At 36.9% G+C, this 17,185-nt stretch overlaps 1 protein-coding gene across 1 annotated transcript in view; it reads left to right on the plus strand.

Annotated features, from left to right (window-relative positions):
• The first annotated feature begins 2,875 nt into the window (after positions 1 to 2,875).
• Positions 2,876 to 17,185, plus strand: part of KPNA5 (karyopherin subunit alpha 5) — a 48,637-nt gene continuing 34,327 nt past the window's right edge. The window contains exons 1-5 of the mRNA XM_036248345.1: positions 2,876 to 3,002; positions 7,152 to 7,285; positions 10,917 to 11,018; positions 11,396 to 11,495; positions 15,945 to 16,039. Coding sequence (XP_036104238.1) covers positions 2,999 to 3,002; positions 7,152 to 7,285; positions 10,917 to 11,018; positions 11,396 to 11,495; positions 15,945 to 16,039 — 435 coding nt within the window. The 5' untranslated portion in view covers positions 2,876 to 2,998. The remainder of the gene's footprint in view (positions 3,003 to 7,151; positions 7,286 to 10,916; positions 11,019 to 11,395; positions 11,496 to 15,944; positions 16,040 to 17,185) is intronic.

Here is a 17,185-nt window from a genome sequence, read left to right on the forward strand (position 1 = left end):
TCAAAAAAGCGTTTCCTCAGGTCCCCGGAAGAGACGGGCTCCCAGCATGCACCGCTCCGCGCCGGGCTGGGTCGCAGTGCATCCTGGAAGTCGTAGTCATTTTTCCATCCTCTCATCAGGGTCAGGACTCAGAATTTAGAAGAGACTAGGCTCTGACGTCTCTCTGAAAGAGAGGGCGGGTCCTAGAGCATTGCCCGAGGCCACAGTTACCACTGTCCAGGGTCTGAATGAGCATTATAATGCTACTAGGTATCACACTCCAGACTGTGCTCTGCAGATGAAGGGTGATTAAGACAGTTTCTTGCCTTAAGGTTACAAGATCACACATACCTTATTTTTATGGTTCAGTCCTTATTTCATTCAACAAATATTTAATGAGTGTTTATTGGAAAGGCATTCTGCTTGGAACTGGAGCTGCAGTAGTAATCAAAATACACAAAATCCAGGCCATTTGAAGCTTACATTTTGAAGTAGATAGAAAAATGAACAAATAAATAAACTGATCATGGTAAGTGCCATACAGGAAATAAAGCTGGGTTATTTATAGTAAGGACAAATGTTGTTAGCAAAGGTCTTTTTAAGGAGGTGAGTGTGCTTATGAGCAAACCTTGTACCAACAGGAGGCAGAGAATTTCAGGCAGAGAAAATAATAATAAGAACAAAGTCTCTAATACTGAAGCAAAAGAACATTTTGTGACCTGAGCATAATGTTCTAGAAGTGGTTACAACATGAGGTCAGAGATGTAGACAGGGACCAAATCATGGAGGGCCTTATATAGAAAACTACTGGAGTATTTAAGTAAGAGAGTGGCATGATCTGATGATGTACAACATATATATTTAAAATCATTCTAGGTGTTGAGAGGTTAAACATTGCAAATTAAACATGTACATTTATATACCTTGCCTCTCAAAATCTACTAAAATGAAAAAATAATAAAAAAAATAATAAAAATAAATGCTGAGATTTTAACAAAATTCAAAAGCTAGAAAAAGGATGAAAGCAGTAACTAATTTAGCTAAGTAGAGAAGTTCACAAAAACAAGTCAATTCATATGCCAGAATTCTGGAAATGTTCATAAATTAAAGACCAGATACTTCTGAGAAAGATGTTAAATTTGGCCTGAAAGGAACATTTTGCTGAAATTCTGAATAAGGAACTGTTAGAACCCTACCTCCAGATCTCCTCCATCATGAGGTTGTTAAGTGACTATTCTTTCCCTCCCAGACAGAACACTACAGGTTTAGATTATGAAGAAAATGAACCAGAGAGGTTATGAAGTCAGAAATGCACAGCTAAGGGTAAAGGTCAAGGTGTTGGACTGAAATGGGAAATGATGAAAGCTAAATACTGAATTACGAGGCTCTCTAGCCATTTTCCTCCATTACATTCTGATGTCTGATTTGTATCTCCAAGTCAGGAGACTGGAAAATTATTCTCCACGAAAACCACTGGCCTGAAAGAAGAGACCTATTGGTAATGACTTCTAGAAATTCCTCCAATAGCCAAGATCTCTGTATCACCCTGTAGTGAGGCCAACAAGCCCCACTGATACACAGGCTTCCAATAAGTTTTTTAAAATTTGTTAATCCTCACCCAAGGATATTTTTTCCATTGATTGATTTTTGAAGAGTGGAGGGGAGGCAGGGAGGAGGTAGAAAGAGAAACATGTGAGACAGACCGGTAGATTGGTTGCCTCCCCCATGGGGATGGTGTCCTTGACTGGGAATAGAACCCTGGGTCCTTGATTGAAAATAGAACCCAGGACCCTTCAGCCCAAGGGCCAATGCTCCAACCACTGAGACACGCTGGCTAGAACCCAATAAGTTCTTTAGTGTCTCTTAAATATGGATACTCAAGAATCACCAGGCTTTGGAGTGCAGCCTGCAGTGGGAAAGGTGAAAACCAAAATGATCAAAAAGGAAAAAAATAAACTCTGAACAAAGACAATGAATAAAGGAGAAAAAAAAATTCTTCAAGGAAACTACAATTGCTATCTTCAGAGAGACCAGAAAAGATACTTAATCCCTGAGTCAAAAATAGAAAATAGATTTTGGGGTTTAAAAAATACAATAGCAGGGATAGAGAGCTGGAAGATAACCCAAAACAAAAAGAAATAGAAATGGAAAATGGGAGCTTCTTAGGAGTAGTTATCATGTGTTTTTTATCTTGTATTCTGTGTCTAGCATTGCACCTGGAAAAGCCTGTTTTCAATACTGTTTGTTGAACTTCAGGATGGTTTACAAGGCTACACATGTGTTATAATAATTTAGGGTACTTTATCTAGAGTTATTTATTTCATATAGCAGTGACTACTTTTATTTGTTGTCAAAAATCCACAGATGTTATAGAATCCAAAAGTTTAAATAAATGGCAGATTAAAAAGCTTTAAACAAAGGGGAGCATATAGGCAGAAGTTAATGCAGCTGAAGAAGGAAAGAGCCTTTGTAAAGCTCCATGAGGTTAGGATTTTTGTCAGTTGTGTACTGTTGCAGTTCCAATATCTAAAACAATGCCCGGCACCTATTAGGTCCTCCATCAACACTACGTTGTTGGATGGATGGTTGCATGGATGGACGGAAGGAAGGAAGGGCGGACGAACGAACGAGTGAATAATTGACTGACAGGGCGCACGGAGGATCAGGGTAGTGGGACACACTCCTGCCACCGGGACCACGCGGGTTTAACACCCTAGAGTCGGAGCAGATGCCGGCTCCTCTTTCGGTGCGTGGGTGCGTGCGGCTGGAGCGCGCCTCCTCCCCGCCCCTCTGCGGGTGAGTGCAGCTGCCGCCGCCGCCGCCGCCGGGGCCGCCGCGTGCAAGGGCTTCTGGGAGCCGAGCCTCGGGGTCTCGGGTAAGGGGCGCAGGTGGCCGCCATCTTGAGTTGCGAACCCGGTCGCTGCGTTCAACGCTAAGGGCGGAGTGGCGACCCCGCTGTTGCCCGCCGCAGACGCCGCAGCCGGGACTGGAAGTCAGGGCACCGGATAGTGCCACATTAATGGGTAAGTGGGCATGACACAGGCGGGTTGGATGAACGTCGGGTTTGGTCCCCGTGGGAGCTGCTGGTTCCAAGGGCCCGTTTTTACTGACCCCTTTCGTGGTGAAGGGTTTAGCCCGGCCGGGGTTTTCTCAGGGTCCCCAGAGGGGGACCGCGGGGGCGGGGGCGTGGCAGCCGTCCTTTCCCCGCGGACGCGAAGGCGCGGGGAGTCCGGATCCCCCTAGGCTGCCGGCTCGTCCTGCGAAGGGGCTCCAGGTGGGCAGCTGCATCCTCTCGCCGCTGAGCTCCGTTTCCCTTCTCCGTACGCTGGACGTGGCCACCCGCTCCTGGGCTCAGCGTTGTCTGTGTCCGGTAGCTTCTTAGAAGTACCGTAGTGTCCAGAATAAGGCCGCTTCAGCCCTGGGCCCTACACGTCGCACCCTCTACCTCCGCCAGTTGCCCAGTGTCGCTGGGCTGCAGGTGCCTGGAAGGGCTCGGCCCGGATGCCGGCGGCGGGGGTTAGATGCCTCTCCCTGCTAGTCTGCCCACTCCCAGCACGAAGATTTAATAGTGGTACCTAGATAATTCGGAAGAGGTGAATGATACGAAAGCTGTGGAACGGGATGGTGGTACTTCAAAAGCATATAACATTGGCATTTACTCTTGAACTTTTAGAACACAAAAAACTGACCTGATGTCTCTTCATTACAACACTCAATGATTCACATTCTGTAGGAAAGTGACTTACTTTCGGATAAACAAGAAACGGTTCTGTCCATTAGATCTTTTAAGTACTGCTTGGTCGGTTGTAGGGACTGTAGTCGTCCCACTTCCCCCTTTGTACTGATCCTGACTATAGTAAGCACCCAAACCCATAGAGATGGAGGCTTTCAGGTACAAGAAATTCCGTTAATAGATGTTAGAAAAAATTTAGATTCCAGTTAATTGCCCAACCTCAGCACAGATTTTCAGAGTTGGGTCAAAAATAAGCTTATGACTGAAGAAATTCCTCTGTTCTGCAACTTTAAAATGTCTGAATTGCATTTCTTATATTTGAAATGACTTGTAGGAGACAGCAGTCTTTAGAGTATAGTCTTCAAATTTATATTCCAGAGAATGAAACAATCCCATTGAGTGAGGAAACTTGAGAGTTCATTTTTCTTAGACTTTATGTCCTGTTTAAAGCAACTGTGCAGTGAAGATACAGTCAAGAAGTTAGTACTGTAGAAGAAAAAGGAATACTAAATGATATATCAGTTGTTGAGCTAGATTTTATTTGGTTAACATACTTATATGAAAAGGTTGTAATGTGGCCACCTAGATTAGTGGTCTAGTGTAAGTGTTGGGGAGGCACATGTGATTCAATCAGATGTGAGGAGAAAATATGAGAACTTCTATTAGTTTACCTTGTAAAACTATTACCTTAGAGCGTTTTCTATCTGAATTTTATGATGGGGTAGTTTATTAGGGTAGTAGTACGTGTATATAAAAAACATACTGATTATGAATGAGCCAATATATTTTGTATACATAAGGATGTGTGATCAAAAAAGTTTAGAGGTCAAGGGCCTACATAGGTAATGTCTGATGTATAGGTGATACATTTTTTAAGAGGATTATTTTTGTGAACATTTCATTTTGCTAAAACATTTTCTACTTATTGAACACACTAGGTGGGGCAAAAGTAGGTTCACAGTTGTGAGTACACAAAACATGAGGTTATTCTTCTATTATTTGTTAATTATTGTATTATTTTCCATATGAACAACTGTAAACCCACTTTTGCCCCACCCTGTATAAGGGTCTACAATAAGCTAAATACCATACGAGATATCAGATTTGATAATTAGGTCACTGGTAAAAGAAATTTTCATTAGTGGTGGAGCGAAAGGTAGAACAGAATGGGCTGAGGACTTCGGAATGATTTAACGGTACTTTGTTTCTTTAAACTTAACACATGTGTATTATAGCAATTAAAATATATGTATAATCTACCCAGGTCCCTCTTTAAATTATTTAATGAGCCCTGGCCGGTTTGGCTCAGCGGTTGGAGCATCGGCCTGTGGACCAGAGTCCCAGGTTTGGTTCCCGCTAGGGGCACATACCAAAAAAAAAAAAAAAAAAGTTATTTAATGAATTGATTTCAGAAATACTGTGTGCACCAACAAAGCAGATATTTGTCATTAGTAACAACTTGATCAACCTTTATTAATTACTGTGTTTAGCATTGTTCTTTATCATATAAAAATTATGTCATTAACAAGAGCTTAGTCTCTTGAAGGGGAAAAATAGTCTTCAGAGTTCATTACTGATCGTCAACAAACTGAGCTTCAACATGAGTTGTTGAATTATGTATTCTTTACATTCACTTGGCCACTAATTAATCAGTTTCCAAAATGTTTCTGGAACCAGTCTGCCTTCTGTATTTCCAGTGCAACTACTAATTTAGTTCAGGTCTTCATCATCAAGGTTTGAAACAAACTTCTCTTTAATTTCTTTAATTCTGTCCCCTAGGATTGAGTCTAAATTTCTCTACCACATTACAGGAACTATGTGTGTTCTTACCTACCTTTCTAACTTTATCACCTGCCCCTTCTTCCATGTGTTCTCTTGTTCAGGCACACTCAATTTCTTACTGTTTTGTGTTTATGCCAGGCTTCTTCAAGAACTGTGCCTTTACAGATATTCCCTCTGCTTGAAATGCATGTTCCTTCCCTTTTCCCTTTTCATCCCTTTCCCTGGGAAATTCTTGCTCATCCTTTACTAGAGGATAACCGTGAGTATTTTCAGAACCTGAGGCACAGTTTGTTGCTATGTCTTCTATGTTCTCACAGGATTTAATGCATATGTTTTAGTGTACTCTACTACTTACGATATAATTTGTCAGTTCATAGTCTATTTCTTCCACATCAGGGATGGCAGATAAATGTTAACCTCCTCTCTGTGTTTACTTTATATGTGCTAATTGATCATTTTCTCTGCTAACAACATTCTCTCTGGTTGGACATGGGTATATTCTCCAAATTTATCAGAATAACATTAGAAGCAGACATTAATTATCTCTCATGTTAAATTCAAGTTGAAACCCTGCATTAGACTCATTTTTTTATGTGTAAATCCAGGAGAGGTTATAGTATCAGTAATTTAGTATTCATTTCAAATATCAAAATATCAATATACTACTATTATTAAAAAGTATTTATAACTATTTCCTAAAAATGAAACTATTACATATATTTCAAATATAAAATCTCATATTTACATAAAATAAAAATTATAAATATGCTTATAAAATGTTTATATAAATGTTAACGTTTTAAAATACATTTGTAATAAAGCTACTTCAAAATAAAGTATACAAACGCCCTGGCCATTGCGGCTCAGCGGATGGAGTGTCAGCCGTGGACGGAGGGGTCACAGGTTTGATCCCAGGCTCTGGTGAAGGTGCATGCCAGAGGCAAACGATGTGTCTCTCTCATTTCGATGTCTCTCTCTCTCTCTCTCTCTCCCTCCCTTCCACCCTATCTAAATATTAATGGAGAAATGTCCTTCGATGAGGATTAAATAAAGAAATAAAGTATAGACATATTTCATTATTCAAAAAGAACTAATTATATTGTAGTAATGAAATCTAGTATTACAGTTAGGACCTGTGTGGCTTTAGTTCTTAAGCAGTGCCTAAAGTAAGTGAAAGAAGCCAGACCCCAATCAATATTCGAGGTGTATTTATTGAAACCTAATGCCATATTCCATTAGAAATAAGACACTTCATTACTGGCTATTTCTTAATCTTCCCAGAAACTGTAATTTAGAAGTTTTGTACCCAACTATGTCATGATTATTTCCTGGCTGGCAGTGGTTTTCAGATGCATCCCACTTCAGAAAGGTTGAAATATCAGGGATGGGGGCATATGCCCTAGAATCAGTGAATTTATGGTAATGACTTTGTGTTTAGACCGGAGTCTGTTATATGTTTGATAGTTTAGTCTTAAAATAGTTTGTCAGTTTGCTCCAATTTGATATGGAAGTGTAGGAATGTGTTCTTTGTATACAATTTTCAGAATGGGTTTTGTTGGTCTATTTAATCTGTGAGCCTGAATATAGTTGCCCTAGGTAAACATCTCATGTTGTTCGAGAATTATCTGTATCCATTTTTTTCTCTCCTAACCTTAAGATGCCATGGCTAGTCCAGGGAAAGATAACTATAGAATGAAAAGTTATAAGAATAAAGCCCTAAATCCCCAAGAGATGCGTAGAAGAAGAGAAGAAGAAGGAATACAGCTTCGAAAACAAAAAAGGGAAGAACAGGTAGGTGTTTTAAAAAAATTAATTTTATTTAACACAAAAACATTATATACATATTTTAGAAGTTTTATTATGTTGCTAATTTTTAGATAATTTTAAATGAAAAAGTGTTTTAGGAAATTGAATATAGATAAATCTATTCTTTAATTTATTGGACTTCAGAAATAAAATTAGCAAATTCATGAATCAGGATCCTGTGCTATTTTTTTTTTTTTTTTTTATCCTCACCCGAGGATATTTTTCCACTTTTTGTACAGATAGAGTGGGAGGGAGAGAGAGGAAGGGAGAGAGAGTGAGAAACATTGACGTGAAGGGGGACACATCGAGTAGCTGCCACCCACACGACCAACCAGGGCCGGGGACAAACTGCAACTGAAGTACGTGCCCTTAGCGGGAACTGAACCCAGGTCTCTCCAGACCGCAGGCCGACGCTCTAACCGCTGAGCCAAACTGGCCAGGGCCCTGTGCTATTTTTTAATCAATTTTTTAAAATTGATTTTAGAGAGAGAGGAAGATGAGGGAGAGAGAGAGAAACAACGATGAGAGAGAACATCGATTGGCCGCCTCCTGCATGCCCCCCACTGGGGATCAGGCTCACAACCTGGGAATCAAACTGGTGATTTGATACATGGGTGGAAGCCCAACCACTGAGTCACACTGGCAAGGCTTCTGTGCTATTTTGAATCACTGAAAGGCATAGCTTTTCTATTGATAAATATTTTGTTAATTATATTTCTATACTAGTGCTAAAGAAATTTTTACTCTTGAGCCTATTTAGATCACTCCATTTGTCATTGTAAAATTTGCCTCCTTAAAAATAATTACATTCATTTTTTGCTTTTGTGGTTTTCATAGCTTTTGTCCCTAAGTTATGGTCTTTTTCCTAAGTCTGTTCCTACTATAGTCTCGTCATCCAGATCTCTTAGCTTTCTCTATTTGAACTTTATATAACATAAGGAATAGAAAAATCTTTTAAAAGAGTGCATCTCAACATTTTTCATTTCAAGATATACTTAAATTTAGAAGTATTTATAAAAAATAAGGAGAATGTGGGCCTCACATGTATGAATTAAAACTAATGTGTGAAAAGGACTAGCAATGAAGAAAGTAGAGAAAAAGGCCTGGTTTAGAAATATGATATGATCTGTCATCTCCCTATCCATAGTATCTAGCACAGTCCCTATTGTTATATAATAGTACTAAAAAAAAAGGGGGGAAGTCAGTTGAATAAATGTTTAGAAAGAGAACTATGTGAAGATTGTAGAAGAGCAGTATTTAACTATAAAAAGTATAACAGCTTTTTTACCCTTAACTTTGATTTAGGAAATATGCCTTTGTTTTATTTTATTAAGTCGTGCGGTATCTCTTTTTTAAAAAAAATCTTTATCGTTGAAAGTATTACAGATTTAATGGAAGTAAATGAACTAGGATGAAAACAGTAAAGCAGTATTATTACCGCAATTTATATCAGTCATTTATTACATATCAAAAATGTGTTCTATTATAATATTATTGTAAAAGTCAGTGAAAGGTAAACCAGAAAGTGATTTCCATCTACCCAAGTGGCCTGCCACATTTCCTTCAGCATTTCAGTGCTTTGGAAACACAGACTATTCCTACAGTATAATACAATCATAGGGTTTTGTCCTGGTTCACTCTCTTCACTTTGTAGATAAGAAAATTACAGAGAAATCAAGTGTGTGTGGACCCCCCCCCCCCACCAAGGTCACAGAGTACTAAAGGCAGATCTTGGACCCAGAATCTAGAATTTGTCCTGACCCCAGATCCAGTGGTTTTAATGTTCAAAAGCCTAAAGACTCCCAGGGACTTTATATCTTTTTTGGCTTTGCATTGGTCTTTGGGGACCTCATGCACAGATAGGTAGATGAGGTGCAAATTCCAAAAGGGACAACTCTAGAGCTCTGGAGAGATGGGGACTAAATGTTCGGTATGTTACTCAAGTGATTGAATTCTCCAGTTATTTCCAAAAATAGGTTCAAATACAAATCTCAACAAATGCTTTATTTTAAAGAGCCATTAACAAAATAGGCAAAAGAAATGGAAAGTTCATCATTTAATATTTAGAAAAGAAGAATGGAAATACTATGTTTAGGCTGACTTTTCTGTTCAATCTTCCACTTCCTAGGTATTCTTCCAAGACTGTAATTGAAGAGCACCAACAATAAAGTCATTCTTGTGTCATCTTTGTCACATACGTGTGCATATAATTTTTGCTATGCTTCATACACAGATGTTCCTAGTTGGTCTTGTATTGCTCTGACTCTCCCAGAAATGGACGGAAACAGACAGGAAACAATATTGGGACTATTTGCAAGAGCTCTCAGTTTACAAAAACCTGTACTACTTCTCTCTTGATCTTTTCCCATGGAAGGTGTTCCTTGCTTTCTTGGCTGCCAGCCCCCTGCCCTCCATAGGCTCAAATATTAGTACTAAAGGAGATCAACTGCTCAGTGGAAGAACCAGGAATAATTGATATTACATTGCAACCCAGATAGTCTACATATCCCGGTTTATAATTTATAAATATAATCCTTCTTACATAATTCTTTGAAATTAATAGCTCTGCTGATTCAAACCACTACAACAGGGACAGTTTGATGGAGGAGGTCTTCCCTCAGCCCACATCAGTCTAGTTATGAATTTCATGCAGGAGAATATAAGAGGGCAGGAAAGGGAAGAGGGGAAATGAAAGGAAAAGAATAAGTAATGGATAATGGAGTGAGGAAGAAAAAGGGGCAGGAAGAGAACTGATAAAGAGAAGGAAAGGAGTGTAGAAGAAGAAAAGGAGAGCAAAGAATAAGGCACCATATTTGGGATGGCACATCATGAAGTTGTGCTGGAGTAAAAAGAGCAAAGATTTTGGAGCCCAAATAAATGGACTTTACTTTCAGCTCCACCTTTATTCTATATGTGGTGTTGAACAAATTAAATGAACTTGCTGCCTCTCAACTTTCCCATCTGACAAGGATAAAACACTGTCTATGTTATTTCAAGTGGGGTTCTTGTATGGTGAGGTGACCCATGAAATGTATCTTTAAATCTCCCTTAGTGACCTCATCATGTCTCTTTCCTTCTCTCTTTTTTTCTTTTTTCTTTTTTTTTCATTCCTGAGTTAATAAGCATAGGGCTATCGTTCATGGGAGGAGTTCTCTATTCCTTGTTAATCTGATATGCCAGCTCTGTTAATATACCACATTATCTTGTCCATGAAACAGATTTACTTTATAATTAAGATTTTCTTGGAAAAATTCTTAGGCCTCTCATAATCCTGTGTGGACATACGTACTTTCTCAAATTCTGTAAATTATAAATGTGTAAATCTACTCATGGGACTGGGCCTTTGATAAAAGACTTGAGGTTGAGAATGACCCAAAGCAGTCTACAGGACAAGAGCTAACCTAGCCTAGAAAGTCTAGCTTCTTATAGATAATGAGAAGTATGATGATTGGGAAATACTTGGTATAATGGTATAATGGTTGGGAAACACTAAAATATTCAGAATTTTAAATGATAAAATTATTAGCTTGTTCTGTTCACTTATATGAAAAATATAATTCCATGGAAATTCATTGTTCTGTGGAAAATTCAATGTTTAGAGTGATTTCTCTTTCAGCTGTTCAAACGCAGAAATGTCTCTTTGCCCAGAAATGATGAATCTATGCTGGAAAGTCCTATCCAGGATCCGGATATCAGTTCCACTGTACCCATTCCAGAGGTAGATATTACAAAAATCTATTTAAAATTATACTTCAGTCTTGGCTGGTTTGGCTCAGTGGTAGAATGTCAGCTTGCGGATCAATGAGTCGCAGGTTTGATTCTGGCCAAGGGCATGTACCTTGGTTGCAGTTCGTCCCCAGCCTGGTTGGGATCGTGTGGGAAGCAACCACTCGATGTATCCCTCGCACTTAGATGTTTCTCTCCCTTTTTTTCCCTCTTTCTCCCTCCCACTCTTACTAAAGAGAAATAGAAAAATATCTTTGGGTGAGGATTAAAAAATAAAATTACTTCAACAGTCTTTCAGAAACTGAATGCAACAGATATCCATGGAAAGTATTTAAATGATAAATTAATTATATTTTTTATGTGTTTTAGGAAGATGTTATTACCACAGATATGGTTCAGATGATTTTTTCTAATAATGCTGATCAACAACTAACAGCAACACAGAAATTTAGAAAACTGCTTTCTAAAGGCAAGAATTATTTTCAATATGCTTGTTTGATATTACAACATTCTGTAGTAGTGTTGTATTTATGAGGTATTTTTTATTTTGAAGTACTTTTCTTTGCTAGTAGGGTCTTAATTGTTCCTTAAAAGATATTTTTAAATAACATCAATGTTTTAAACACTATATAACCAAACTAACACATGTTAATTATAGAATATTTGCAAATATTAAGAATATTTAAAGAAGCAAATAAAGAAACCATTATTCCCACTGCCAAGAAGCAAAGTTATAGAAACATGTTTTTAAATTCCTATAGAAATACTTTTCAGACATACTTTTTAAATGGTAGCATAACATCAGAGTATAAATATAAAATAATTTACTCCATCAATCAGATATTGAATTTTTTTGACAATTTTTGATTATCATAAAGCTACATAAATCCTTGTATATCCTAAAACTTTCTTTGTATGAATTCATAAGGTGAAATCGTGGGTCAAAGGGAATATGCAGTGTATTAAATTATTCTCCCATCTTCAGTTCGTACAAGTATTTCACTATATTCTTAGCAACCTAACTATCTATAAAAAAGAAAAAAAATTATGTAATAGTAGCTCATTGTGTGGCATTTCTTAAGTATGTAAGTTGAATATTTTTTTTGTTCATTGACTTTGTAATTTATAATTTGCTTATTTGTCCAAATTTATATTGGATTTATAAAAATTTCCTATAAAATACAAATTTAACTCTGATTCTATCTTGTGTTTCATATATGTAATTTATAGAATTAGTGATTCCAATTTTACTGAGTTGTATACATAATTGATAAGATTTTTGAAAATATCCATGTCTAGCTGCCTTATCCTAAGAGAGACAGAATTTAGTAACATGTGAGGAGTAAAAGAAATTTTGTGTTCAGGTCAGAAGAGATTACAAGGTTTTTGCCTTTGCTTTATTATTGTAGTTCTTGTTTACAAATACATTTAAGTTTTGTTTTCCATTTCTGCCAAGCTAACATAGCTTAGAAATGCTAGGGAATCCTTATATAATTAAGAATGGTTTCTTCTTCCTCAGCATACTCCACAATTTTTGTTTTTAAAATTGGGATGATTTTGAATTCGCTTTCAAAATTTCTTTTTCATATGTGTATTATTTATAATGAATGAACAGGATTTATTTAGATTTAATTCTGTTTAAGAATGTTAGAATAAGCCACCAGTGTTTTTATACCATAACTTCCCCTCTTGAATTCTTTAGTCTTAAGATTTTATCCTCATTTGCCCTAATTCCTCATGATATTCTGTTTCTTTTAAACTGTAGTATCTTTTTTCATAGAGCAATGATTTTTTTCTGTTTCTTTGTAGTGGGATTATGCTTGCCCAAGTTGGGCACATAGTAGGAATTATAGATGCTTGCTTTTACTGGGTGTTGTGTGTGCCTGCCAAATCTTCCAGGCCTAGAAAAATATTAGATTTACTCTAATTTTACTTGATCCATCACTATAGGAAACATGGGAAAGGAACTAGAACTCCTCTCATTTAAGTTATGATAGTGATATTTTGCTAGAATCTCCTATTTACTTCCCTATCATGGCCACTCTTGTAGATGTAAATCACAGGTTGTCCTTTTCTTAAATCCCAGGTTTATAGAAATTTGTCCAAAGCCTTTTTGTTATGGAGGACTCTTAGTTTTAAGTGCTGAAGCAGATAACCCCTATTGTACTTATGTTTATATTGCCACATTGACTAAAATCTTCTCTATAATAGTTGATCACCTTTGTAAGATAATATATGCTATTTGTTAATTAATATAATACCATTGTAAGAATTAGTAGGAGTTCATTTTACCTGTTACATTAGCTGATGATCCAAGTACACTTTAATTGCTTTCTTTTAGATGAAAGTAATCATGAAGTAATTTTCAAGGAAGAGATCATATTTGTGTTCTTAGATCTATCTCTATTGTATCTATCTATGTATCTATCATTATATCTCTATATTTATTTATCTACATATTTCTAAGTATCTGGTTATAATTAATAGTTTAATACCCATTTCTCTTATCCTATTACTAGAAAATCCTATGTGCTCTTTGTTCTCTCAACCTCTTCTTTCTCTCCCCTCAAACAAAAAGAACAAGACAAAAGTTTTGTCCCTTTAAAAATAAATGGGAGGGTAGCTTTAGAATTTGGGGTGGGGGAGAAAAATAATAGTGAGATGAAGGTGGTAACTACTGCCATATAATTTTAGTTTAGTTTTTTAAAAGATGAGGGTAAAGACAATAATATACATTGTTTTACTCTGTTGATATTTTCTAGCTATAACAATGGTTTAAGCTAGGATCTAGATTTTACATTTTGAATAATTCAGACTTTTCATTTAGAACACCAGACAAAATTTTATGTGTATAGCTATACTAACTTTGCAGAAATAACCTAATGTTTGAACAAATTAAAAGGACAGCAAATTTATAGAAAAAAGAAGAAAGAAACTCATTCCTAATTAAACCTTTCTTAACAATTGAGAGAACAATTTTTAAGATTTAAAACTTAATAATAGGGTTTTTCTATATCAAAAAAATAGGATTTATACAGATCTTTTATGGTTGCACTTTGTTTATTCTACTGATTAAACACAATATATTAACTTCTATAAATGACTTTTATGATCAGTAGCACAGTTGAACGGAAGAATTAAGAAAAGGCAGAGTCAAAAGTGGAAATGAGATTTTTCTTCTGTGAATAGTAGGTGGACAGATTACTAAGAAATAGACAAATTTGGGTGGGTGGTGGGTACAGGACAAGGGTATAAGCAGTGATATTATGAGTTAGGTTTTGGTTATGCTAACTTTTAAAGAAGTTGTGAATAAAAAATGTGGCAAATAGACACTTAAAAATGTATTCTAGAATCTAAGAGAGAAGAATTCAGTTGTGGGGGTTAGATTTATAAATTATCACAAATGATAATCATATGTGGCAGGTGAATTAGCAAAATAGGTAAATTTCCAGAAAGAGAATAAATAACAGGGAGAAAACTAACCCAAAGAAGCATCAACAGGGAAGTTCCTGGAGAACTGCAGGAGTATATTTTTTGCTGAAGCCAAGGAGAAAGAAAGAGTTCTTGGTACTTAGACTGAAGTAGCTGAAGTATGTTTATTTTAATTTTGAATATCTTTGTTTTAAAATTTCTTAGAGATTTTGCCCTAGCCGGTTTGGCTCAGCGGTTAGAGCGTCCGCCTGCGGTCCGGAGAGACCCGGGTTCGGTTCCTGCTAAGGGCATGTACCTCGGTTGCAGTTTGTCCCCGGCCCTGGTTGGTCGTGCGGGTGGCAGCCACTTGATGTGTCCCTTTCACATCGATGTTTCCCTCTCTCTCTCTTCTTCTCTCTCCCTCCCACTCTATCTGTACAAAAAATGGAAAAATGTCCTCGGGTGAGGATAAAAAAAATAAATAAAATTTCTTAGAGATTTTATGATTCTCAAAAGCCCTCTGCACTTCATGAAAATTTATTAAGAATTCTGGATAGTCCGATAGCATTTCTGTAAATAATAAGCAGTACCTTGACAAAATGAGAGACATTAGGCAATTCATGGCTAATAAGAAGAAATCCCTGGAAATTTGGGTATGGCTCTAAAGAATTAGTGGGAACATTATTACTCAATTGGTATTTTCTTTTTTTCTTTTTTTTTTTTTTTTTTATCCTCACCCGAGGATATATTTTTCCATTTTTTGCACAGACAGAGTGGGAGGGAGAGAGAGGAAGAGAGAGAGAGGGAAACATCGATGTGAAAGGGACACATCGAGTAGTTGCCACCCGCACGACCAACCAGGGCCGGGGACAAACTGCAACCAAGGTACATGCCCTTAGCAGGAACCGAACCCGGGTCTCTCCGGACCACAGGTGGACGCTCTAACCGCTGAGCCAAACCGGCCAGGGCTCAATTGGTATTTTCAATATTGGGTTGAAATAGCTTCTAAATTGTGAAGGTGACCTCCTAAATAACCTTCCACTTAAGAAATTTAAATATTTGTACATAAAAATTTTATTTATTTGCTTGGTTTTTTTTTGTCTTTTTAAAATTTAATTTATTGGTGGTACATTGGTTCACAAAACCATATGGGTTTCAAATGTACCACTGAATAAAACATTTGCACACTGCATTGTGCACCCATTGCCCCAAGTACAGTTTCTTTCCGTCCCCATTTCCCCCACCTTTGCCCACCTCCATCTGCCTCCATCTCCCTTATCCTAAATTTTCTTGTTGTCATAGTTATTGAAAAAAGCATTCGCTTTGCGGTAAACATTGTAATTATGAGAACATTTGTTTTCTTCAATCATATACAACCAAGAGTTTTAAACTTGGTCAGTGAAAACTAAGAAATAATTATTTTGTGTGCCTTTTAATAGACATAGACACCAGATTATTTATTGTCTTTTTTTTGTCTGTGTAATAACTTAATTTTTTTAATTTTTAGAACCTAATCCACCAATTGATCAAGTTATACAGAAACCAGGAGTTGTACAGAGATTTGTAAAATTTCTTGAAAGAAACGAAAATTGTACTTTACAAGTAAGTTCTATAATTGTCTTTCTTAATTGCTTTCCAAAAATGACATGATTAAAGTTTCTAGTGAAAGCAACTTCTACAATACGGAATATATTGTAAGCTTCAGTGAGGACTTGGCAATTAAAGGAAAGGTAGTGATACTTGTCTTGCTATGGTCATAGTTGCAATGCTAGTTTCTTCTAGCAACTGTTATTTTGTTAATTTGTGGGAAAGTTTATAAAATCATTTCTAATGTTAAAAAATTTTGTAGTATTCAATCTTTAATAATTTAATTGCTTAGGGGAAGTCAAGGAAGACTTCACAAAAGTAGTGTTACATAGCTAGTCTTAAGGATGAATGAGAATTTGGCAGACTGAAAAGGAAAATTAATTTCAGGTTGTGAGAATAGCATGTGCAGAAAGTACAGAGTATTCAAGAAGATCTTTGGGAACTTGAGCATTTATTAATCACTGTAATTAAAACCTAGTAAAATTCAACAGTATTTTGAATATGTGCTGTGCCATATTATCCAAGTTAGTATGAAATATGCCAGTTCAGAATAGTCTAAGGGAATGACCTCAAACTGGGGATCTACATGCTAGTTTGGCCCACAAACAAGTTTTGTTTGGCCTGCACATGTTTTAAAAGATGTAAATTAGATATTGGATGTTTACAAAATTGGGAAATTTGCCCTGGCCAGGTGGCTCAGTTGGTTGGAGTGTTGTCCTGTACATTGAAAATGTTGCGGGTTCAATTCCTGGTCAGGGCACATACCTAGGTTGTGGATTTGATCCCTGGTTTGGGGCATGTCTGGGAGGCAACCGATCAGTGTTTCTGTCTGTCTCTCTCTCCCTTCCTCTCTCTGTTGAAAAAGATCAATAAACATTATTGGGGAAATTTCAAATGAAAATCTAGATTTTTGGCTTCTTTTGACAAATCAAAAAGAGATGCCATGGGGGGGCAGGAATGGGAGGAGGGTGTCAATGGGGGAAAAGGGAGAAACATCTGTAACAAAAATAAATTAATTAAAAAAGAAAGAAAATAAATAAAAGTAAAAAAAAAAGAGAGAGAGATGGCATTTGTTGCCACATAGTGAAGATCTAGTGGACCTGAATAGACAGTTGGTCTGTCTCTCTTTTTTAGAAAGTTATTTTTTTCCTTTCTTCTTAA

The sequence above is a fragment of the Molossus molossus genome, unplaced genomic scaffold (genome assembly GCF_014108415.1).
Source record: "Molossus molossus isolate mMolMol1 unplaced genomic scaffold, mMolMol1.p scaffold_m16_p_8, whole genome shotgun sequence".
NCBI classification, from domain to species: domain Eukaryota; kingdom Metazoa; phylum Chordata; class Mammalia; order Chiroptera; family Molossidae; genus Molossus; species Molossus molossus.